This window comes from Panthera tigris, chromosome E3 (assembly GCF_018350195.1).
Source record: "Panthera tigris isolate Pti1 chromosome E3, P.tigris_Pti1_mat1.1, whole genome shotgun sequence".
Lineage (NCBI taxonomy): Eukaryota > Metazoa > Chordata > Mammalia > Carnivora > Felidae > Panthera > Panthera tigris.
Genome location: NC_056675.1, coordinates 6,167,739 through 6,193,089, shown reverse-complemented (window position 1 = coordinate 6,193,089; position 25,351 = coordinate 6,167,739). Strand labels below are relative to the sequence as shown.

The 25,351-nt window shown below is 48.6% G+C and overlaps 2 protein-coding genes across 11 annotated transcripts in view; both read right to left on the bottom strand.

The window, feature by feature from the left end:
* LOC102948714 (transformation/transcription domain associated protein) overlaps positions 1-25,351 on the bottom strand; it is a 114,161-nt gene that overhangs the window by 6,819 nt on the left and 81,991 nt on the right. For 6 of the 10 annotated variants that reach the window (XM_042970831.1, XM_042970833.1, XM_042970830.1 and 3 more), the window contains exons 57-68: positions 23,396-23,587; positions 20,597-20,825; positions 19,744-20,009; positions 19,082-19,182; positions 15,155-15,356; positions 13,845-14,009; positions 12,052-12,142; positions 10,599-10,798; positions 9,543-9,804; positions 4,380-4,605; positions 3,266-3,483; positions 632-816 (exon numbers count right to left, since the gene is read on the bottom strand). In XM_042970831.1, coding sequence (XP_042826765.1) covers positions 632-816; positions 3,266-3,483; positions 4,380-4,605; positions 9,543-9,804; positions 10,599-10,798; positions 12,052-12,142; positions 13,845-14,009; positions 15,155-15,356; positions 19,082-19,182; positions 19,744-20,009; positions 20,597-20,825; positions 23,396-23,587 — 2,337 coding nt within the window. The remainder of the gene's footprint in view (positions 1-631; positions 817-3,265; positions 3,484-4,379; positions 4,606-9,542; positions 9,805-10,598; positions 10,799-12,051; positions 12,143-13,844; positions 14,010-15,154; positions 15,357-19,081; positions 19,183-19,743; positions 20,010-20,596; positions 20,826-23,395; positions 23,588-25,351) is intronic. The other 4 variants (XM_042970837.1, XM_042970838.1, XM_042970839.1 and 1 more) reach the window with 3 other exon arrangements.
* On the bottom strand, positions 5,930-7,686 carry LOC122234491 (elongation factor 1-alpha 1-like). The gene has a single exon (XM_042970846.1). The coding sequence runs from the start codon at positions 7,612-7,614 to the stop codon at positions 6,226-6,228; it is 1,389 nt and encodes a 462-aa protein (XP_042826780.1). The 5' UTR covers positions 7,615-7,686; the 3' UTR covers positions 5,930-6,225.

The following is a 25,351-nucleotide window of genomic DNA, read 5'->3' as shown; positions in this document are numbered from 1 at the left end:
CAAGATCAGAGCTTCCAGCTTCGTGGCATCTCTCCTAAAAATCACGAGGCCCTCTCGGGAGCCACAGGAAGGACCACAGTGGCTTTGGGGGAGCAGGCCAAGATAGAGCTACCTTCTGGTGATGCACACAATCCCGCACAAAACCTCCTCACCCAGACCCCCACCTGCCCTGCTTTCTAGCAAGGGCAGGAATCTGCTGGTGGGGACGGCCCTCCACCCACCTGACGAGGCCAGAGCCGCGCGGGACACCTGTGGGAGGCACTGTGCTCCCACACCAGGCGACCAAAACAACTGGGCCTGACTCGTTTCAGGGCTCGCCACTTTCCACATTTAAAAAAGCATACACAACACAGAGGCCGTGGCTCACCCCGGCCCTGGCCGCAAACCAGAGGAGCGTGAACGCGGACTGGATAAGCAGCCTCATGTCCCTCAGAGCAGGTCTGGCTGCCAGAGGAGTTTGCCGTCAAGTTATTCTGCAGCAAACGTCACCACATCAGGGGCCATGGTCGCCTAATTCTGACCACTCACAAGTCCAATGAGGGAGAAAGGTCCCTCTCAACCGCCCGCTACCCCTCTAAGCGCTCGTGTCGGGGGAGCCCCGCCACAGAGCGCGGCCGGCCCGATTCGGTACCTGGTGGCTGGCCTGGGTCCCGCGTGCCTGCACCGTGGCCAGTCTGTCATAGTAGCGGGAGATGGGGTTGTCGTGCTCGATGCCCTTCTTCGCACAGCGCTGCTTGTAGATCTCCACGAGGGAAAGAGAAGAGGGGTTGTCCTCCACGAGGCGCATCTGAGGGGACACCGCCACAACTCGAGGAACTGAGGAGAAAGGAGGAAATGACTGAGACGACGCCAGGGGGCAGCGCTCGACTCCACTTCCAGGGCCGTCTTGGGAGGAGGTCACTCGGCCCTTCACGAGCAGAGGACGGGGGTCGGGGGAAAGCTGGAAGTCCCACACTGCCTACCCACTCAGCACGTGGCACGAAGCCCAATCTGCTGAGCGACGGAGCCTGAGCCGCCAGCCCCTTTTGCTTAAGACACAGATGAACGGAAATTCTTTAGAAAGCAATCTTTAAAAATCGGAGACTGCCAACCTCGTCCGCTCTTCAGAGGTCCCCCTCCATCGGCACCCTGTCAGGAGAAATCAATCCTCCCACTCACTCCGAGGCAGGAGTGTGATTTTGTCAGGCGGTCTTCCGGCGTCGGGGATGGCTGGGCCCCGTCTTCAGGAAATCAGGAAAACGATCCCTCACATCGTTTTCTGTGCCTCAGATAAGTTTCCAGAACCAACCTGGTCATTCTGCTCAGTCACTTTGTGGAGCTGTATGGGCAGTGATGGGCACTCTTTATGAAGCAATTCACCCCACATGAGGATAACCCACGTCATGACCACACTCAAGCAGAAAGTGTTGGGTATGGCTGCCCTGGAGCCAGACTGTCCACACTCACATCCCGAGGTCTGTTTTCCCAGTGACGTGACCTTGGGAATGGTCACTGGACTTGTATGAACTTCAGTTTCTTCATTTATAAATGGGACTACAATATGTACCCATGGGGTTGCTGGTAGATTAAATCACACTTTAAAGATATTAGATCAATGGGGTACCTGGGTGGCTCAGTCGGTTAAGTGTCCGACTTCAGCTCAGGTCATAATCTCACAGTTCCTGAGTTCAAGCCCCGCATCAGGCTCTGCACTGACAGCTTGGAGCCTGGAGCCTGCGTTGAGTTCTGTGTCTCCCTTTCTCTCTGCCCCTCTCCGGCTTGCGCGTACTCTCTCTTTCAAAAATGAACAAATGTGTGCTCGCTTTGGCAGCACATATACTAAAAATGAGCAAATGTTTAAAAAAAAAAAAGTTTAAAAAAAGTTAAAAAAGATATTAGATCAAGGAAATATTATTAAAACTTTTTTTTTTTTTTTTAAAGCAAGCTCTATGCTCCACGTGGAGCTTGAACTCACAACCCTGTGATCGAGAGTCATATATTCTACTGACTCAGCTAGCCAGGTGCCCCTGAAGACATTTTGTTGAAGATATTTTGTAGAAAGCTGAGTAATTTCCAGAAGATAGCAAACGAAGTGTGCCAGCACAGGGTCATGGCAGCAGCCGCACTGGTGTTGCGGGGGTGGGGAGGGAGTGGGAGCTATGACCCAGTATCTGCACCAGCCTGTCCCTAGGCCACAATAACTGCTTGCGCCTGCCCTGAGTGTCAGCATGGTACGTGTACACAAACACACCCTCCCCCTCCAAATACACACACACACACACGCCTCTGACTTTTAACGAACATAGGTTTAATTTGGTCTAAGCTCAGTCAAACCACAGCTACTGGCTTGTTCCATGGTTTCAACCCATAAAGACATCCCACAGTGACTCAAGGGCATGTATTTGGACTGTCATTTGGTGCTGACCAAGAGGTTGTTTCTTTGGAAAAGACAAAGAATCATCTATTACCCACAGATGTAATCAACACTACAGGTCACATCATGTGCATGTTAAAATGCATACAGTTTTCTGTATACTCTAGTTCCTCAATTGACTTATTTGGGGGATAGTGAACTTTAGGGTGAAAGATATGAAGTCAAAACGGGTTGGATTCTTAGCCATCAGAAGAAAGTTCCCTATGGGACTGGCTAATATGCATTGCAGTAGGCTCCCAACCTCAGAGGTTAGATGCTAAAATGTTTCGACCGTGGTTCTCTTCTCTAAGCGGGATCACAGGCATCTCATCTCTGCCCGTTACAGACAGAAACGGCTCACTCATGAACCACCCAGGACAACTACGTATGGAAAGGCCTTACTCGGAGGCTACTGGTGGCCACCTGGCCACGATTTCTGTAGCGTTCACAGGCCTTGCTGACTTTCCCTTGCACCGCATTTCACTCCACGAAGGCTCGCTCCAGCAGGGGCCGTGCAGTGCACTGTGAGTTCCAGGAGTCGTTTGAAGACCGCACTTAAACACACTCACAACACGCTGCTAACACGCCCACAACAGGCCCGGTGCCAGTGCACGTTTCCCCAGAGCACGGGTTCCGGGCGAGGGAAACCAGCAGCGTGCACAGGCAGGCAGGCACCCCCCTTTCCCAAACACTCATCAGAGCACCCGTCTTGCAGTGAGAAGGGAGCGGCTTCTTCACGGCACAGGGTCCTCATTCCAGAACCCTCCCTGCTTGGTGAGCTTCAGGGCATTCTCAGTTCCCCAGAAGGCACACGGGAAAATCCGCAAAGGCTAACGGGACCGGCTGTGTGCCCCCAAAGCGCACCTGTCATACCTGTGAAAAATAAGTGCCTCTTTGTGGTTTCCTTTCTCTTCTCCAAACAGGGGTTCAGCAGCCGGAGCAGCTGCAGGACGCGCTCCTCTCGCCGGGACTCCGTCAGGCAGGCGTCGTTCATGACGAGGTACGGGTAGATCTTGCCGTTGTGCCCGCGGATGTACAGTCTCCTGGCCGCCGTGTTGTGCTTCTGCACAATTTCCACCCTGGGCATAAACCTGCCCAAACAAGCACACGATGAAACACCAACTCCCCTTACCTGAGGCTCGACTTCCAATCCTCTTTGAGAAGAAAAGGGAACTTTACAAAGACAGCACTCGGAATCGTCACAAAAAGACAGAACGCGCAGCTACAGAGGGTCACTCTGACCAGGTTTAAATGGTACGACGGGATTTTATGACGTGGGGGAAGACATCGTGACACAGGGAAAATCAAAGGCGGAAGAGCAGAGGACGCTGTCGTCGTAAAACAATCGGGCCCCGGGCTCCGACTTCAGGGGCTCCAGATGGGCAGCTGACTGGGCTCTGAGCACCCAGCCACAGAGCCGGGGGACAGGACGGTCTGGCACAGGGGCCATGGGGAGCAGCTGCCCCAGGAGCAGGCGTGAGGATGGACACACCCTCGCCCTCACCTCCCTCCCGTGCGCCCTGGCTACGGACGGAAGAGGAGGAGCAGGGTGGGCGGCCGGAAGAGGGAGTCAGATTTGGAGGACTGGGAAATCCAAGTCCAGATGCACGAGAGAGCAGAGCTCCGGGTCTGATTACGACCATTTGTTACCACACCTTCTACGTTTAAGATAAGACACAGTATACACACTAATAAATTTTATAATTGCCCAATTCTGCTTTGACTACTAAGCTTTAAAAGTTTTACAGACCGATAACCTTTCTATCATGTCCAGTTCTGTGGAAATCAGAAAAGAGACTTTTAGAAACAAAAGAAACACAAAGGGGACACAAGCAAGACATTTACCCCATCAGTTCGACCAGAACCCTCTACCGTGCTTGATGGCTCAGATCCGAGAACAATCTCTCGTTCTCCCACTTCAGGGGCCAGAAGTAACCAGAACGGCAGCCCCAGGTCTGCCCTGAGGCCAGTCGAGCGGCTCACTTACCTAGCAATCTTGATGTAATAATGTGTCGGCTTTGGCATCAGAAATTCCCCTGGAATTTCTACTTCAGCGGTCTGTGCTGAGAAATTGCTCAAAAACCGGCACTTTTCTTCTATGAGGAAGAACTTTGGAAGCTGCTTGGTTTTAGCCTCCAGGATTTTGATCCACTTTTTCAACTTAGAGATAAGATTATGTAGCTTCATGGATCCTGGAACGCTGAAGTCAAAATCTTCAAAATAAAATGCAATTAAAAACATTTTTAGTCATCTGGGGTGACCCGGAATTCACTACAAAATCACGCTCAAGAGCGTCCCAGAGAGGAAGCAGGGATGTTTTACTCTATACCTAACCTGGAGCAAAGCATTTTTGCCTCTCCCACTCTTTAAAGTGTAAGCTGAAGACTGACCGAGTGATGGGGACCCTCAGGTGGGACCGGTCTCCCCCCAAGGCTGGAGGAGGGAACAACACATGGAGCGCCGACAGGAAGCCTCACCCCCAACTGTCACAGGTTCCTTTCAGGAAAGGATGCGGGGAGCACCCTGAGGGGCACGGGAACCCAAGGGGCCGGCAGCCCTACCTGAGAGCAACCACCACAGTGAGGGGCCAAGGCAGTAATCCAATCCAGGCAAATGCTAGGTTATAAACCGGTTCATCAGAAGACATTTAGACAAGAAACTAAAGTGCCAAACATGGAAAGCATGCGTTTTATATTTAAACAAATAAAAATCCCAGATGACTGTGTTCCTCAGATTTTACTGAGACTCAGTATTGAAAAGGCAATTAAACTGAAAAGTCCGTCTTCAAAAAAGACCTCAACCCCACACTGATGAGCACCACTGGTGGGAGGGGCTCCACGTGACTCTCGCTCGCAGGAGCCCGAACATCAGGATAAGCCGCACCGTTTCTGTGGGAAACGGACCCCGAGGGAGCCACCATCCTCGCGCCGACAGGACCGGGATCTGTGATATGGCGGGGTGACCTCTGCACTCAAGCCGAAGGGCTCTCCGGAGCCTCTTGCAAACGCTCTTCTGCAGAGTTAGGTCGTGTGGGGTGAGCCTGGTGCAGCCCTGAGAGGCACGCCCAGCCCAGACCCCGGTCCCCTATCCAACTTGCCTCCCCTACCAGGGTGCTGCAGGCTGGACCGATGCAGGAAGGCGATCGGGGGTAACCGATGTGCCCGGTGAGGGCCCCATCGACACCTACACGGGCGGCCCAAAGGCACCAGAGGGGCTGCGACCGTCCAAATGCAAACCCAGCCTCCGCACACCCAGAAGCACCGCAATCCACAGAACCCCGGGTCAGCCCTGTGGCCACGCCCACCTCCACCCTGAATCTGAACACCTGGCCACCGACCCGCTCTCCACCCCCGTTATTACGTGATTTCAAAAACGCTTCGTAACAATCTCTCGGCAGGCATCCCTTTGAATTGGCTTTTCACACTCGGCATAACCCAAGGCTCGTCCAAGTCACTCAATCAATGGCTAACTCCATTCTGTCAATCTTAAGCGAGCACGGATGCATCACACACTCCCCATTCTTTTTTTTTTTTTTTCCTCATTAAACTTTTGTTTTAATGGGTCTCAAAATTCTGTGACAGATTTTTGGTCCAAGTTGTTTCCATTAAAAAGTACTGATTTTAAAAACTAATAACTTAAAACTGCCACACACACACACACAAAAACAAATGGTCCACAAAACATTCTCCTTTCCTTCTGAAGGTTTTACAATGCATTGTTATCATTAACCAGTCTTTTACTATTAAACTTAAATGGCCAATTGACACAAACAGTTCTGAGACTGTTCTTCCACCACTGATTAAGACTAGGGTGGCAGGTATTGGGGATAATATTCATTTAGCCTTCTGAGCTTTCTGGGCAGACTTGGTGACCTTGCCAGCTCCAGCTGCCTTCTTGTCCACTGCTTTGATGACACCCACAGCAACCGTCTGTCTCATGTCACGAACAGCAAAACGGCCCAGAGGAGGATAGTCAGAGAAGCTCTCAACACACATGGGCTTGCCAGGAACCATATCAACGATGGCAGCATCACCAGATTTTAAGAACTTGGGACCATCTTCCAGCTTTTTTCCAGAACGACGGTCAATCTTCTCCTTCAGCTCAGCAAACTTGCAGGCGATGTGAGCTGTGTGACAGTCCAGCACAGGTGCATATCCGGCACTGATTTGGCCTGGATGGTTCAGGATAATCACCTGAGCTGTGAAGCCAGCTGCTTCCATTGGTGGGTCATTTTTGCTATCACCAGCCACACTGCCACGACGAACATCTTTGACAGATACGTTCTTGACATTGAAGCCCACGCTGTCCCCAGGCAGAGCCTCACTCAAAGCTTCATGGTGCATTTCAACAGACTTTACTTCAGTTGTAACACTGACTGGAGCAAAAGTGACCACCATGCCTGGCTTAAGAACACCGGTCTCCACTCGACCCACAGGGACATTACCAATACCACCAATTTTGTAGACATCCTGGAGGGGCAGACGCAAGGGCTTGTCAGTTGGACGAGTAGGTGGCAGAATGCAATCCAGAGCTTCGAGCAGTGCGGTTCCACTGGCATTGCCATCTTTACGGGTGACTTTCCATCCCTTGAACCCAGGCATATTAGCACTTGGCTCCAGCATGTTGTCACCATTCCGACCAGAAATTGGCACAAATGCTACGGTGTCGGGGTTGCAGCCAATTTTCTTAACGTAGGTGCTGACTTCCTTAACGATTTCCTCGTATCTCTTCTGGCTGTAGGGTGGCTCAGTGGAATCCATTTTGTTAACACCGACAATAAGTTGTTTTACACCCAGTGTGTAAGCCAGAAGGGCATGCTCACAGGTCTGCCCATTCTTAGAGATACCTGCTTCAAATTCGCCAACACCAGCAGCAACGATCAGGACAGCACAGTCAGCCTGAGATGTGCCCGTAATCTTATTTTTGATAAAGTCTCTGTGTCCTGGGGCATCAATGATGGTCACATAGTACTTGCTGGTCTCGAATTTCCACAGGGAGATATCAATGGTGATACCACGTTCACGTTCGGCTTTCAGTTTATCCAAGACCCAGGCATACTTGAAGGAGCCCTTTCCCATCTCAGCAGCCTCCTTCTCAAATTTTTCGATAGTTCTTTTGTCGATCCCACCACATTTGTAGATCAGATGCCCAGTAGTGGTAGACTTGCCCGAATCTACGTGTCCAATGACGACGATGTTGATATGAGTCTTTTCCTTTCCCATTTTGGTTTAGGTTTAGCGGTGGTTTTCACGACACCTGTGTTCTGGCGGCAAACCCGTTGCGAAAAAGCACACACTCCCCATTCTTATTCTCAGTTTGGTGCCACTGCAAACAAAATGGCTGTGACATTCATGGACGAGTTCGTGCAGGGAAAGAAGTCTTCATTCTCTGGGATAAATCTGACCTGTTTTTGAGCTTTCTCCCACCTCCTCACTGGGTTAGGTAGCAGCCAGCACGTGCGATACTGGCCGAAGACGGGATTGGGCAACTCTTGCTCCCTTGTGGGAACTAGAACGTGGTGCTTGGACCCAGAGACGGCCCTTCCTGGGAACGGGTGACCAGAGGGGATGCAGAGCTCGGAGTGAAGTATCTGAAACGCCCACACTTGGAAGAGGGTCAGAGCCTCACGGCTGTCGTCTCTCACAGTTCAGTTTTTAAAATTTTTTTTGCATCGACACCCAAATGACTTGTCTCCCTCTGAATGTTCTGTTTCAGATGACATTTGATTTAACCAGCAGACATTTTAAGGTAAAGACATACTAAACAGGGGCACCTGGGTGTCTCAGTTGGTTAAGCATCCAATTCCTGATTTTGGCTCAGGTCATGATCTCACAGTTTGTGAGTTCGAGCCCCACATTGGGCTCTGTCTGTGCCGAGTGTGGAGCCTGCTTGGGATTCTCTCTCCCTCTCTCTTTTTGCCCCTCCCTCACTTGTGTTCTCTCTCTCAAAAATAAACTTAAAAAAAAAAAAAAAAAAAGACAATGTCCTATTTTTTAAGTAAAATACAACAGTCTCCACAAAATTCACCTCAGACTTTTCCTTTTTCAGGAAAGACTGACAGCATGTCACGTGAACATCACAAGGAAAATAATCTAAGGTGACCAAAGTGCTTCAGGGTAAAAGATAGGAAAAGCTCGTATTTTATCGCTCAAAGAGCATCTTCTTCAAGGTGTGGGATCAGCAGGGGAAGCCCCTCGACCTTAAGGCGAGTCCAGTGTTACCTTTAATGCCCAGCTCACACAGCAGGGGAAGACACCCAGGGGCCCCGGGCTGCCTGGAATGATGGCAGGACGCACCCTATCCTGGATGGATCAAAAGTAAGTCATGGCTGTAGCTGCAAAGCATCCTGTGTAATTAGTGGGACATATTTTCTTTTATGTGATTTCAACAGAGTCTACACAGCGCAGGTTTCTAGCCGTGTTCTCTGGGACGCAAGTTGTTAAAAGATACTTTAGACGCACTGAGCCCCGGTGCTCGCCTGGGCTCCTCCGCCAGAGGGCGGGCAGGTTGGCAGGGTGGTGGCAGGACACAGGTGGCAAAGACAGCCTGCGTGGGGGACACCGTCGGCCCCTGTGCACACGCGCTGTGGGAACCAGGGCCCCCGTCTGGCAGATGAAGACTGAGGCCACAGGAGATCGGACCACCTCGCCTTCGATCACACCAGGCTGGAGCCAAGGTTCATACTCCTGGGGCTCTCGGAAAAGGCCTGGATCCAAACCGGGGACAAGTGATGACGATACGACCTCCTGGTCATTGTGCCACCTGAATCCACTATGAGTCTGAGCCCTACTTGTCATCTTGAGCCCACTGCCTCACCTCACACTGTTCAATTTTCCTACAAAAACCAAGTGTGGAGGGGGGGGAGGGGAGGGAAGGGCAGGTTTAGCCTGAAACCCTCCTCTTCCCCACACCCTCCATCCCTCAGGCGGAGCCTGGTTCCAAACCTTAACCCTTCACTTCAGAGAAGGACGGGCAACCACAGGCTGGCAAGAGTCACCGTGACCTTGTGACCTGAGGCTACATTCTAAACAGAGTGCAACCAGCTCACCTAGTAGAGTGCTCACGAAAACAAAGAACTAGCTGGCTGAGATGTTAAAGACAGACCAAGAACAGCCAAGTGGAACTCTGTAGGTATAGGGAAGGGACTCACCGGTTGTGAACTGGCCCTTTAGCTTCTGGAAGACAGGGTCCTGGGCGGTGGCCTGTGCCCGCCTGGCCAGGGACTCAGAGGCCGCGCTGGAGAACATGGTCGAGACGTTGGACACGTTCTCTAGGCCCACTCCGAACGTGCTCACCAACTTCTTGACAAAATTTAGAGTGTGGGGGGTAATTTTGGCATCCGACACCGCTCCGCTTTTCTCAAATGCAACAGAGTAACATTTCGCCAGGCCCTGCTGGAGCTGCCTGAGAACCTAGTGGAAAGAGACCCAAGACAATGCACAAAACAGAGCTCCCAATTCAAGCGGCTAACCAACCACACGGCACCTGCTTGGCAGGTCCCACCACCGCCTCCCGGCACACAGCACGTGTAAAATCAGACAGCACAGAAGGGACAGAACGCCTGTGCACTCCACGGTGTCAGCTGAGTTTTTAATGATGGGGACTAAGTGTCTTGAACATTAAAAAAAAAAGAGAGAGAGAGAGAAAGAAAAAAACCCAAACCAAAACTCCACTTTTTGGGTCACACACATACCCTTCTGTTGTTGGAAAACCCTTTCTATGCAGCCAGTTCTGAAGTTACTGCTGCGTGTCTGACACACACATAGGTAACAGTAACAAGGGGGCCTCTGGGCCAACAAGATGAACATCTAGATAACAGGGCTCATCACTCTGTCATCAGCTTGCACTGCTAACACCACTAAGGAGAGGGCCTGGCTGTGGAAAAGCTCACTGGAGGACCAACTCCGCCTCTGCTACCTACACCTGCACCCAGCGCACAGCCACCACCACCGCGGCCCGGGGAACTGCTGCTAAGTGATACTTAATTGAGCACAGTAATAAGCACGTCAAGGCCAGCGGAACTTTCTCAATTTCACCTCCTTCTCAACTTTCCTGCTTCAAATATTTGGGGCTGCATTAGTGCGCAAACATTAACTATCTGCTTACTCTACTGTTCGACTCGACAACACAGACATAAATGAGCAGGCACCCAATCTGAAGGCAACACGGCCCAAAGCACACGGGACGACGGGTTCTCTGCACGTACCTCTTCGTGCCAGTTTTCTCTGAACCAGACCATCTGATCGACGATGCCTTCCAGGGAAGACAGAAGTGTTGGGTGCAGTTCTCGCTGCATGTGCATGATTCGGCTGCAGCGCCACATTGGTGCTGTTGCTCTTATGGGCCCTGGATCTGATGCAGAATGGGACTGGTTACCCACTGAACTTGGCTGCTGCTGTCCAGAATCTGAGAGCAACACACACAACGCCAATGTCAGCGCAAAACTGGCCCGATGCGAGAGCTCGGTGCTCTAGAGGACCCATCGGCCAAAGCAACGCTGTTCCTGCCGGCGTGTTAGCACATCACGACAGCCGGCTCCCCGGGGGCTGGGTGGGAGCCGCCCCGGCTCCGCGGAGAGGTGCACCGAGGGACTCAGGCCCGCAGAACGCCACTGCCTACAGCCTGGCCTCCAATGTGTCGGTGGAAAGCGAACGGGCCCGTGTGCTGAGCGGTGAAGTGAGGTGAGGGTGCATGAGTGTTCGTGGTCCTCTCCTTTTTAACTTGGCTCAAAGCTTGAGCATTTTTTAAATGTTTGGAAAAAAATTCTTCACATTCCTTGCAGACAGCTCAGGGAATCTGAACGTATTTAATGGGCAAGTCTCCATGTCCTCATTGAGGAAAGCCAGACCATGTACGTTAAAAAGGTATTTTTAAAAATACAGTCATCTGCCATGTGAGAAATACGTCGTAGAACCCAAGGGCCGTTTTTCTAGCTTCGGCTCAGTCAGAAGAAAAAAACCTTAATTTTCAAACGACCAAACCACACATCCACCTGGGTGTGGTGGCCGTGAGGCCAGCACAGAGACGTGCGTGCAGTCCCTGGCTCACCCAGCTCATCAGCCGGGGGTGCAAACGTGCCCAGTGGGTCAGGTCACCTTTTTAAATAGTCTCTGCCCTTGCAGCATAAACGACCGGCTGTTAAAAACGTCCTGAAGCGAAGGGGCTTCAACTGCTCACACAGTACCATGTGCAGTGGGCAACTGAAGCCATTAGTAAGTTACTCACATACGAGTACTGTTCAATATGGATTAAAACCCTTCTGGTTTGAGTAAATTTTCACAACTGGCAAGACTGATTTCTATGCGGATTCTTCTGACAGCAGAAGATATTTCTTACAAAGGACACGTACAGTAGGTGACACTTACATTGCTTACCAGGACGCATTACTGAACTTTACAATTTGAGGTAAAAATTTCATATATTTTTTTCTACTTATGGACCAAATCACTCAGGTAAACAAACCCTATTAAACCACAGCAACGGCAAACCATCGACTTCCCTCAGTGATCAGGTTTTGCCTCCCAGCCCCGAAGTGTCCTCTCACTGGCTAGAGACAGACAGGCTGAGGGCGGGAGCGTGTCCACAGCCGTCGGCACATGGAATGCCCCCACGCAATGAGCCCTCCGCGGTCTGGCCAGCTGGCCCCGCCCGAGACATACCGCTCTTGTAGCGTTCCCGCTGCTCTATTTTCAGGGTCAGGTACAGGGTCCGGATGGGAAAGTAGACCGCCTGGGGATACACGCGTCCAACCTGCTCAGAGACACGGAGCATAAAGAGCACTGCTCACCACTGTGCTTCTAGATGAGGACAATCTGTATGGAAAATAACTTGTCGTTCATAAATGGTGGGTGGGGGTCTGCATCTGGACCAAGGAGGCAAAATACTATACCACTGAGCTAATACATGAGTTCGGATTAAACAGCAGGTAAAATACCTAGTTTCCCTCGAAAGGTCTGAGAGAGATCAACGTGGTGCCCAACTGGTTCTGCCTAGGGACGGACGGTTAATGACAGAGAAACCACTTTCGTTTGATTTGGTAAATCTGAGGAGGGCAAAACACACTGGTCCCTGGATCCTACTTGGGTAAGTAACAGGGAAACACAAAATGACACCAGTCAGTCTTTCTGTTAGGCAATTCACTGGGAACCGATTCTATTAGGTTCATTAGTGAAAAACTTTACTGTACATGACGTCAGCAAGGAGGATGCTGAAAATTTTCTATTTAAGATAAGAAACAACAGTCTTACCAAACTGGGGCTTTATGGCTTCCTCAAAAGGTCTGAATAGCTACTATCATGTTACTCACACTCTTCAAAATGTGCCCAGAAGACACCAATGACATCTAGCTCTAGACGTTCAATGAGGACAATACCAAATGGACTGAATCGAGCAGATAAACGTCAAGCAAAATGCCAGCATCCAGGAACATAGCTGCAGTCTCTCGAGGGAAAAAGTAAAACCATTTCTGGGTACAACATGCATGATGCATCTCATGTAAAGACAGATGAGTGTCATATTCCTAAACGCTCAGTTGGGAGCCACTTCATTCATGAAGTCAGTCACGGGGCTAACTTTACAGAAAGAAACACAGTCAAGGGGACTGTACATGAGACAGAACAGTCTCCAAACGTCTACTGTCTGGGTCCTTCCTCTACCCAGCAGGCTTCTCACAGAAGAGGGACAATCTGAAATCATCTCAACTAATGGTCATGAAAGCCCACAGGACCCCAGTGTGTCCCATCTCCAAAGCCCGTCCCCAGTGCACACAGCTTTCACCCTGCACAACTGCACAAGGTGGGACAAGGCTACCATTATGCTGACTTCAGTTTGAAGGGAGGCTCCAAAGGGTTCCGGCACGATGATGGGAAACCAATTACGATCAGATACGCATTTCACTGTATTTCAGAGTAACCACTAGTAACTGTACATTTTAAGAGAATGCTTGTTTCGTCTGCATCTTTATGTGGCATCATACGCAAGCAAAAAAATTAGCATTTTAACACATAACAACCGAGTGGCTTATTTCACTGCAACCTTGACCTATTCTTCAATCGTTTCTTTTTTTTTTCTTAAGGCTTTTATTTTTTGAGAGAGAGTGAGCGAGTGAGCAGGGGAGGGACAGAGAAAGAGGGAGACACAGAATCTAAAGAAGGCTCCAGGCCCTGAGCTGTCAGCACGGAGCTCAGAGCCCGACACAGGGCTCGAACTCACAAACTGCGAGATCATGACCTGAAGTGAAGTTGGATGCTTAACACACTGGGTGGGCCACCCAGGTGCCCCTAATTCTGCGATCACATCTAATTGTGCTTCAGATCAAGTGATGTCTAAATGTGTACATCTTCCTATCTTTCACTTATTTTCAGTGTTTTGAGCATGCACCTTCTTTCCAGAAAAAACAATGTGAAATGAAGACATAATTTTCTTGTGAACAAAGAGACCTTGTTATTCGCACCTGGCTAATAAGGTTCAAAAGCAGCTTTCCCTCGGAGCCAACCAGGCAGGTGAGCAGCTGGGGGATCCAGGCCAGCCACTGGATGGGCGGCACGCCGATGCAGTACTTGTCGACAGCATCTGCCAAAGTATTTTTGTCGTCATCAAAACTCAGAAGCCACAGCACCTAAGACAGGAGGAAAAATCCTAGAGGTGAATAAAGATTGAGGCCCTTAATCCGGTGCCTTTTCCCCAACATAGCACATAGAATAGCCTTATGGGCAATGTGTGAAAAGTACGTACGAAATGGCCAATGCTGCTAAACTTCACGTATAAATCACAGACGGATAAAACCCCAAGTGTGCACACGGTCCTTATGTAGACTCAGCATTACTGCCAATCATTAACTGCCCCAACCTGCCGGCGACCAGTGGCCAGTGACCTCCGAATTCACACTCATGACCTCACCAAAACAAAAGGGCCTTTTGCCAAAAATCTCTGATGAACAGCACCCCGGCGTCAGGTGGGCCACACGCGGCAGCCTGGTGTCCACTGTCTCCAACAATTATATTGAGAAGTAGGCAAATCCGAAGTCAGATACTTAGGCAGCTTCTTTGCATCACTATTGCTAGTCTGTGTTTCTAGGGTCACTTTTAAATACCAGGTGCTGACATTCATTCCAGATGTTGACGTCAAATCAAGGAATCCTAAGAAACCCAAACCCTTAACGGACAAAACAGAAAAGCAGAACTTACTCCTACGTTTTCTACAAGGATTAATTCTGGGTTTTGTTTCTGTTTCTTGAATAAATTGATAAGAATTACGTAAGTAAAAAGACGAGAAGCCACGCTGAGGAAGCAGCCTCAGGGTCAAGCAGTCACCCTCGGCATGGTCCATGGCACGGTGCTGGGGTGATATGGGACAAGAACTCTAGCAGCTGTGACCTCACCCTGCAGTGTCTGTGGAAGTCAGAGGATCCCACGCCCCCTGCGACTAGAGCTGAGCAGCTCTGTGACCATGCGCACCTTCCCTGCAGGTGAGATGTGAGCATCTATGGGGTGTCCGGCAGGTAAGCACTGCTCCCCCCACCCCACCCGCCGACAGCCTCCCCGGCAGTCTCCAGAGGGAGACCCCACAGAGAACACTGGACTCAAGTTTTCTTAGTTCGCAAATGGAACCATGACAGATGCTGTCAAGAGTGATGGGGACCGATGGTGCAGGCGTGAGACAGTCCCCCCCCCACCCCAGCACGGATTAGGAAACAGCCGATTCCTCGTGGAAGCCTTAAGGCTACTGGAGGCCTTCGGGGAAAACCGGTTCTTTCGTTCTCACCTTGGCTAAGTATTTCCTCGATTTGCTCTCATTCTGATGCCGGCAGGCGTGCAGGTAACAGGTGATGGCGGACACCCCGAGGTGCAGCTGCCGCTCCTTCACGAAGATGTTCTCCAGGTAGTCGCCCCACATGGCCCAAGCTTTCACCAGCACGTCGTGCATTTGTACGGCTGCAGAAAAGGCTTTGTTTGCTTCCTCAGATCTGAGAGGACACAAATCAGAGCATAATTATTTTTAGGTGAGCTTTGTGTAACATAAAACCAAGCATTTTAAGATGGATAATTCAATGGCGTTTAGTATACTCAAAATGTCATACAACTGCTACTCAATTGGGTTCCAAAACACTGTCATCATCCCAAAACGAAACCCACACCACGGAGCAGTCGGTCTCTGTTTCCCCCAACCTTCAGCCCCTGGTGACTGCCAGCCAGCTTTCTGGCTCTGTGCCTTGACCTTATCTGCATGGTTCGTATAAACGGGATTATGTATCATGTGATTTTGCATCTGGCTTCTCTCAGCACAGCGTCTGAGGTTCACCTATGTTGTAGGCAGCGTCAGCCTCTTGTTCCTTTTTACGTCTCACTTCTGTCCGTTGCACTGCTTACCCGTTCACTTGAGCTGTTTTGCCAAGTTTTGTCTGTGCCGGCTCTGTGCACAGAGCTGCTATGAACACTCGTGAGCAAGTGCCTGCTTGAGCACCATTCCTTATTCTCTTGCCTATGCATCTAAGACTGGAATTCCCAGGTCATAGGATAATTCTGCATGTAATTTTTTGAGGAGCTGACAAACCATTTTCCACAGTGATTGCACCACGTCACTAGCTGCAAATAAGAGACGGTTTTGCATCTTCCAACAACGTACAAGACACGAAAGAACTAGATATTCCTGGCCCTTGTGAATCTAAATGCAGATCGAATCCAACCGCATGAAAAGGATCATACACCATGATCAAGGTCAAATGAGATTTATTGCAACACAAGGTGGTGATCAACAAACAAAAAGTCAGCCCATGTGACACATCACATGAACAGAATGAAGAGGAAAAACATGGAGCCCATCAGTTGGTGCAGGAAAAGCATTTGATGAAATCCAACACCCTTTCATGATAAACACGGCCCACGAACTAGGTATGGAAGGAAACTACCCTAACAGAATAAAGGCCACACACAAAAAGCCCCTCGGTAACATCACAGTCAGTGCGGAAAGGCTGAAAGGTCTTCCTCTATGATCAGGAACAAGGCAAGAACTTTCACCACTTCTCCTGAACTCAGTATTGAAAGTCCCAGGTAGAGCAATTAGGCAAGAAAAAAGCAAAGGCATCCAGATTGGAGACGAAGATGTACAATTATCTCCATTTGCAGATGACGCGATCTTACGTAAAGAACACCCCCAAGAATCCACACACACACACACAAAACGATCAGAGTAAATAAACACTTCACAAAGTTGAAAATGTAAGAGAAGTATACAAAATTCAGTTGTATCTCTATACTTTAGCAATGGAGAATCTAGAAATAAAGTTAAGAAAATGATTTACAGTAACATTAAGATCTTTTAGGAATCATTTAACACCAAAAATGCAAGACTTGGACGTTAAGAGCTATAAAACACTGTTAAATGAAACAAAGATAAACACCTCTTGTGTTCGTGAATGGGAAGATTTAATATCATTATGATGACAATATTCCCCAAGTTAACCTACGGATTCAAGCTCTACAATCCTGGCTGCCTCTTTTACAGAAATGGATAACCTAACGTTCACGTGGAAAAATGTTAGCAACTCCAAACAGCCAACAATCTCGAACAAGAATCAAGCTGAAGAACACTTCCCTGTTTCAAACTTTACTGCAAAGCAACAGTGAGCAACACGGTGTGGCAGCCGTGTAAGGACAGACGTACATCAGGGGATGGAACCGAGTGTCCAGAAGCAAACCTGGATTCCTCTGGTCGACTAACTTTCAAAAAGGGTGCCAAGGTCATTCTACGGGGAAGTAAGTCTTTTCAAGGAATGGTGCTGGGACACAGTACGTACAAGTGCCAAAGAACGTATCTGGACCACTACCTCATGCCACGTATAAAAATTAACTCAAAATGGTTAAAGACCTAAATGCGAGAGCTAAACCCGTAAGACTCTTTCAAGAAATCACAGAAGTAAATCTTGTGACCGTGGGTTCGGCGGTGGGGTCTTAGCTATGGCATCAGAAGTACGAGCAGCCTAAGAAAACGGATGCACTGGACTTCGAAACGAGAGGCTGTGTGCGTTGGGGGCACCGGCAAGAACATGAGGCGTTGCAGTGACACACCCGACAGAGAGACCTTCGTCCACACGTGTAAGAACTGGAGCTCGAAGGTAAAAAGTCAGATAATCCAACTAAGAAATGGGCAAAATAACCGAACACACGTCTCCGGGGAGAAGGATAGATGCTCACCACCACCCACCACCAGGAAAAGGACGGTCAACACTGCCGCGAGGCACCAGCATGGCCGTGATCAGCAAAGTGGGAAGTAATGAGTGTTGGCAAAGATGCGGAGAAACTGGAAAGCACAGAGACTGCTGGTGGGAATGTAAAATGGAGCAGCCACTGCGTAAAACCATTTGGCAGATTCTCAAAAAGCTAAGTGCCACGTGACCCAGTGATTTCACTCTGAAGTATGTGTCCCCAAGACCAGTGAAAGCACATGCTCACACAAAACCTCGTACGTGAACGTTCACAGCAACATGACTCACAGCAGCCACGAGCAGAAACCATCCAAATGCCCATTAACTGTTGAGCAGATAAATAAAATGTATAGACACACAGTGGAGCGTTCTTTACCCACAAAGTGGAGCAAAGCACTTGCATCGGCTACAGCACAGACAACCCTTAAAACCATGATGCTGCGTGAGAAGCTGGGCACAAAAGGCCACAGACTGTATGGTTCCGTTTATACGAAATGTTGAGAATGGGCACGTCATAGAGATAGGAAAAGATTAGCAGCTGTCAGGGGACAAAGGAAGGAGAAAATAGGGAGTGACTGCTAACAGGTATGTGGTTTCTTTTGGGGATGATGGAAAGGTTTTAGAAATAGCAGGTGGTGATGTGTACAACTCTGTGAATGTACTAAAACCCACTGAACCGTATGCTTTCAAATGGGTTATTTTATGTCATATGAATTTAAAACACTAAAAACAACAACAACAAAAAAAACCAAAAAAAACTTTTACTTTGACAAAATCACTTCCTTATTTAAAATAAGCTAAAGAAGTAACCCCTATTGTTGAAAACGTGAGAGTTTGAGAGCGCTTCAAACTCTACATACGGCATCGAGCAGCATCTTGTCAGTATATCTCATTTGTACACTTCTTATAAAACTTCATCTGATGTGCATTTCTGCAAAACAGGATTCTGTGACCTTTTTCTGTAATGCACCAGATGATAAGCAGGTTTAGGCTTCGTGGGCCCAACAATTTGCCACAACTGTGGCTGTAGTGTGAAAGTGGCCACACAGGCAGTGTCAGTGGGGATCGGTGTGTCCCAGCACATCACTTATAAAAACCAGATCCTGGCTGGGTTTGGCCTGCATGTTACTACCGACTGGTCCCCTGCTCTAAAACAGGAAATGTCTCCATAAAAGGAATGAAATCACCTCTGGTCCAAAATGTCATGCTGCGAAAATGGGGAAATGAATCCATGCCATCAGCATTTTTGTGTTCAAGCAACTCATTTAAAAAAAAAAAAAACGCCTCTCAGTTCTATACATCAAACTGGCTTACCAATCTGCCGCAACTTACGATCTTCACAGAGATAGGACACCTGAAACATCACACCTGACAACTGTCACCGAACCATACAGACTTTGAGCTTCACAGGCACTTCAAGTTATAAAAAACTATTTACATAATCTGACGAATTTTCCTCTTACTCTCCTTCTACGTAACATACATACTTGTTGATCTGAGCCAAGAACATTCCCTTCAGGGCGTAAAACTCAGCAGTCATCTCTTTTGTGAAGTATTTTAGGTTTGTAGATTCAATAACTTCAAGGCCCTGTTTAAAAACAAACAAACAAAACAAGTAGGAAAAGAGTTACTGAAATTTCATCAAAATATTTAGCTAGGCGGTAAGCCCTAAAGGTCATCGACAAGTGTACGTGAAGTTGACAGCAGACCTCGCCCACCACAAACAGCTCTAGATGGACAGACAGACAGCTCCTAAGTGAATTGCTAAATGCCAGATTCAGTGCTGGACACCTTAAAGGATACTGTTTTTTTCTATAACTTTACGCGTCTAGTTCGTCTCTTCGTTTTTATTAACGTTCCTCTGATCGTCGTCAAAATCTCCCTTATACCCCCATAATCAGTTTTTCATTTTCTTTCCTTACATAACCTTAACCAAGCGTAGTATAGAGCTGAGACCATAAAATGTACTTCAAACGCTCCACTGCTTTCCTTTCCCTTTCGGTTTTTGAAAGGACAGTCTCCCACTAACGACGCTGTGCTTTCAGAAAGTTCTGGCTCGCTTTCCCTACAATCTGCACCAGGAGTTCGCACGTGGGCACTCGCTCTTCGCCGGACCACCTCAGCAAAGGGGCTTCCGCTGTCACTGTACCTGCATACACTCGTTCTTCCCCATGACTCCTGCCAGCTGGAGGTAGCATTTGACTTGCTGTCGAATCTTCTGGAAGCAATCCACAATAGGCACAGTTGGAATAGTGTGAATACGACTTAGTATGTCCAGAGCTACATTGACCAGTCCTTGTTTTCGGGCAATCTTCCCATACTGGATGATCGCAGAAGCAGACGCATGCACCCCGAGCATGGCATTGTTTGAACTTGGATCGTGCTGAGAACTGTTTTCATATGCAGTTACAATCGCTAGAGAGCAAAGAAAAGAGCTATCAGTCCCCGCGCAACATTTCTCAAAGTGTTCCACGATAAGGCTTAAATAAAAAATGAAAAACACACACACATGGCTTATGAAAACGGGAAGCTCTGTGATAAACCCGTTACCTTTCCTCGCATTTTACACAAAGAAAGTATTTTACGCAAGAGTAAGGTGTAAAAAGCGCTGACTAGTGAGCTGAGCATTTACCATCGTGGCTAAATGGCAAAGGTGGCTCTAAACAGAAGTCTGGCGGGGTGAGGGGATGAGCCAAAAGGCCCAGGAAGACTGGAGAAGCCTCCACACGGCCACCTTCAAGTGGCTCTTCCTCGGGGACCTTCACAACGAGCGCCACACCCCGGAGCTCCGATCCCCCAGCCTGCACCCCAGCAGCTCCTGTGCCAGCAAAGTGTTAACAGGGTGGGGAAATCTCCCCACCTTTCACTGCCTTCACTTCTACCCTTGCCATACCAACCACCACCTACCCAACCTGCCAGAAAATAGAAAATCTGGTAAAAGAAAAAAAAACACGACAAAACCAAGACATGAAACCAGAACAGTGGGGTGTCTGGAAAATTACATGATGAATGCATGCCGGACCAGGTAGGTTTACCCTGGTAATGATGCTGCCTCCACATGAACACGCTGCTCCAGTGGGACAAGTCATCAGACACGATGGGCAGCCGGTTCCTCCAAGTCTTCACCACCGTCTTCATGTCATGTAGGCTATTGTTCCGGCCCAGGTTGGTCGGCTGCAAGCCTGCGTTTATTTGTGCAGCTTCCTGAAGCTCAATGATTTGCTGGGCTGCCTGAATGGGACCGGCAGAAGGGATTCCACGGTAAGCATTGAAGGGCACATGAGGAACATAAATCAGAGCCCTTCAGCAATCCAATGACTGTCAGGCTGTCACGACTCACCGAGGAAGCTCTCCAGCTCGTATAGACACCTCAAGGCCACGCTTCACTTACTCTTCACCCCAAAGTGTGCTCTTGTGCTCCCCCCACTTTTAAAAGCTCAGCTCTGCGGCTACTGCGATAGGAGAGGGACGACAGTGGTGTGGGCAGCACACCTTGCTAACGGCAGTCCCCCCACACTAGTTCTTTCCCATTCCCTCTGCCACCAACGAAGTGTGGCTCTCCTACCGAGCTCGGACCACAGCAGCATGGCCCCCTGCCCTCAGGCCCTCCTTCCAGCAACTTAAACCCAGAGCCACACCATGCATCTGAAAACAGGATTCACAGGTGATCCCTTTGGGCTGGCACATACATCTTCAGTCATGTCTCTCATGGGTCTGTCCAATTCATTGCCCTTTACACCCTGATGAGTTGCTGGCTCCAAACTGATGGAAATGCCCTGGCACAATCCCGATCCTATCCAAATCCTACCTGGAAGGTTCTACTCCCTCCCACAGGGATTTCTCCCTTCTCTAAATCCTGTGTTTACTCCCTGTCCTACCACACGGCACTGAATTCTTGTTTTAAGTTTTGCTTCTTATGGCTGCCCTCTCTCCAGCTGGATCCTCCTCTGGGGCAGAATTTTTGTTTCAAAAGTGTTACATCCTCGCCAACATGGCACTAGGCTTGGCACCTGCTAGCTCGTTGACTGAGCTTAGTGGTAGACACTGCCTGCATGAATCTCTGCTCTCTATCCGCACCTCAAGTTCAGGGCATTGCCTTCAGTGTCCTGAAACCTCCCTCTCACCAAAACCTCACCAGAAACCCAACAGTGGGGTATTTCTTCTACAACAGCTTTACAGACATACAATTAAAATATCACTGAAATCACTCAAGTTTTCAGTTCAGTAGTTTTTAATATATTCTCAGCACTGCAGAATCATCAACAGCACCTAAGTATGGAACATTCTCATCACTCCCCACAGCGGCCCTGGACCCGTTCAGCGGCCTCGCTGCATCCTTCCTCCCCACGAAGGTGACAATCGCTGGCCTGCTCTGTCTCTGTGGAGTCCCCTATCCTGGGCACTTCTCCTAAGTGGAGTTAGACGGCATATGGCCTTCTGTGCCTGGCTTCTTCACTCAGGGTATTTCTAAGGCTCACCCACCTGTACCAGGACTCCACTCCTTCGTACTGCCCAGACACGCCACTTTTTATCTACTCGTCAGTGGAGGGTCACGTGGCTAGTTTCCACATTTTGGCTATTTAATGTACACTATGCTGCTGGGAACATCGGCATACAAGTATTTGTGTGGTTGTGTTTTAATTTCTCTAGGATTGAAACAGCTGTCATATGGTCATTCTACACTTCATATTCTGAAGAACCGGCAGACTGTTTCCAGGCTATTTTATAATCCCACCAGCAGTATAATGTGGGTTCTAATTCCTCCACATCCTCACCAACATGTTACTATCTTTTTTATCCTAGTAGGTGTGAAATAGTATCTTGCCATGGTTTTGATTTGCATTTTCCTAATGACTGATGCTGAGCAGCTGTTCCCTTGCTTGTAAGATCATCTGTACATCTCCTTTGTAAATGAAATTGGGTTCCTTATCAAATTTGGGCAGTTTTCAGCCCTTATTTCTTCAAATGCCCCATCAGCCCCTTTTCTGGCTTCATTCCTTCTGGAATCCCTACTATGGTTAAATACGTTGGTACACTATTTCTATATTATTTGTAAAATGCACCCACTTAAGTCTCTGCTCAGTTAGCTCTGTGGTCAGCTAGCTAACCAGAGATTTCCCCAAAGACCAGAACCAGTCAAGTCTCTCGGCCTTTGCTGAGGGGCCGTGTGCCTGCCCTGGCATGCATTTGACACTCAACCAGGCGATTTTCAGTCCTGCCTTAGCTGTCACTTCCTGCTTATACAGAGCCTCAAGGGCAGCCAGAGGGGTGGGAAGAAGGGGGGTTCTATGGAGAGAAGCAGCACATGTGAGGGGCTGTGGGGAGAGACTGCGTCAGAGCTGAGCAGCTGAACAGGTGGCCTGTGTGGCTGGAACACACTGTCAGCAACAGGGAGATGACCCACAGAGGAAGAGGCTAAGGCACAGGCTAGACCGGCAATCTTAAGGGTCTCTGAGGACGCAGGACTTTTTAGGCTGTGCAGTGGCATCACACATTGATGGTGGCACAGGGGACGTGAAAGAAAATGCCTAGAGCAAAATTAAGAATCCTCAAAGTCACTCGTGGGATGTCATCTGTCATTTACAGGCCACAGAAGCTCCCAAAAGAGAAGCCACATTTCATCCCTCAGGATTGAGACTCTGGCCTTCCTTTCGCTGAGGACCAGCTTGAATGAGAGAGGACAGGACAGGTGAAAGGATCTTCCTCTCGGTCATCCAGGTCAGTTTACGGACCTAAGCCTGGCCAGGGGGTGGCCTGCTGTGACGGCCCCCGAGACCGCCCGAGGACACGCGCGTACCCACCTGGAGAAGAGGCGTGTGCACGTGCGACACCACGTGCGGCAGCCGCCGCCACTCGCGGATGGCCAAGCTGCTGGCCATCTCCACCAGGCGCTCGATGAAGCTGAGCTGCTGCTCCTCGGGGTGGCAGATAGCCAGGTACCCGCGGTACATGTTGACCTTCCAAGCCATCTCTTTGGGGCAACTTACTTCCACCTGGTGGTGAAAACACAGTGCGTGGATGCAATGGGCAAACTTCCTTTCAGTGTGAAGGGTCAACATGGTAGGCCGATTGTTTGGGAGCCAATTTTACAAGGAGATAAACAGACATTAAGCCATGAATAGATGCTTCTTTTCTTTTCAGAAGTCAGGCATGTAGGTTACATTTCCTAGATACTCTCCTTTTCCCAAAACCAGTGAGCACCCAAGTCTCTACAGGGTCCTCACTTTAAGGTCATTAGTGATTCCAAAAAAGAGGGAAACTGATCGCTGTTGTGATAGAAAAGATTAACGACCACCGCTCGGCTACAAAGTCAGCCAGAGAATTTCCAAAGTATTAAATATACGTTCAACTCCACTCGGATCGATATAATTTTGAATTGTTTCCAGTTCATAACTGTTAGCCTGAGAAACTAATCTAACTTGTTCCATGTTATAGAAGGAAGCAAAAGTCGATGGTTTAGGTTAGGAATATGAGAAAACACTCATAAATTTCACTGTCACTTAATTTCCCCTAGATTTCTTCTATCTTAGTTATCAGTTCTATTATGAAGCAGACTGAGCCCAGAGCGGTCACATTTCCTCTCGTTGGCTCTGACCCGGGCCCCCCCCCCACACACACACACACATGGCCCAGAGCCACGTAAAGGCTCCACATGCTCCCCCTTTCTGCCCTCGAAAGCTCTATTTGCCAACCACCTGCTGAAGAAAGCATTACAACTTGTCTCATTTGATCAGTCTCTTACAGAGCATTCAAAAACAAATGATAAAAAAATTAAGGTCTTTTCAAAATAATCTCTGTGTGTTAAGAAGAAAGCATCTCTCCGTTGAAGGTATTTTATAGGATTCGATGTGAGACCAACATAACATTCATTCTGAAGCATCGTTAGCAAATAAACCCGATACACATTTTAGTGCCCTAATACCACCTAAATCACGCAAGTATGATGAGGATGGTGAAGACAGCGCCATCCTGCATTCATAGAACTCTCTGGCTTGTTTTTTCTGACACCTCACTTCTTCAAGCATGTTCACGTTCACAGCCTCTCTCGATCTCAATAACCCAATGATGGAAGAAATTCAGGAAGACAGACTTGTCAAAACATGTGCTTCTAATACAATCCTCTAAAATCACACCGACCTCACATTTTCTGGACTTAAACACTATTCAAGAAGATGGGCTTTTGTCAATCACCACACCTATCCTCCGTAAACCAAGAACACAGGCATCTCTTCTGTTTCCTATGCCGTTTATTAACCCAAACCAAGAAATAATGGTACTTCTGCAAGCAGCCCTGGAATCACAATGCACAGGAACGAAAACAGAAGTCATTTGATTTTTTTCCTTTAAGTATTAGTAAATGAGTAAATAATTTTGGACTATGAAGACTACTTATTGCAGACTCCTAAGAATGTTTATTCACATACTTTGAGCTTTTTCCTAATCAGCATGTGCCTTACAAGTCTTTGGAAAATTATCAAGTGCTTCTGAAAGAAGAAATTCACTGATCAGATTATGGATAGCACGACGCTGTGTGTATTTGGCTAAGCGAAACCCTGGGAAGGGAGTAAAAAGGAAACATCAGATCGAGCTATAAATATTTACTCAGTAGAACGTAAATACATTTTGTCAGAAAAAAAAAAAAAATCTGTATTTTACCCATAACACGAGACTGGTCATCTCTGGGAGTAACAAACTCCCTGCATCAGATGAGCAATTTCCAGATCCCAACCCCAAAGTCAAGCCCTGTTCACACGGTC

Coding starts and splice junctions, on each gene's coding strand:
- LOC122234491 (XM_042970846.1), bottom strand. CDS start 7,614: ATGGGAAAGGAAAAGACTCATATCAACATCGTCGTCATTGGACACGTA.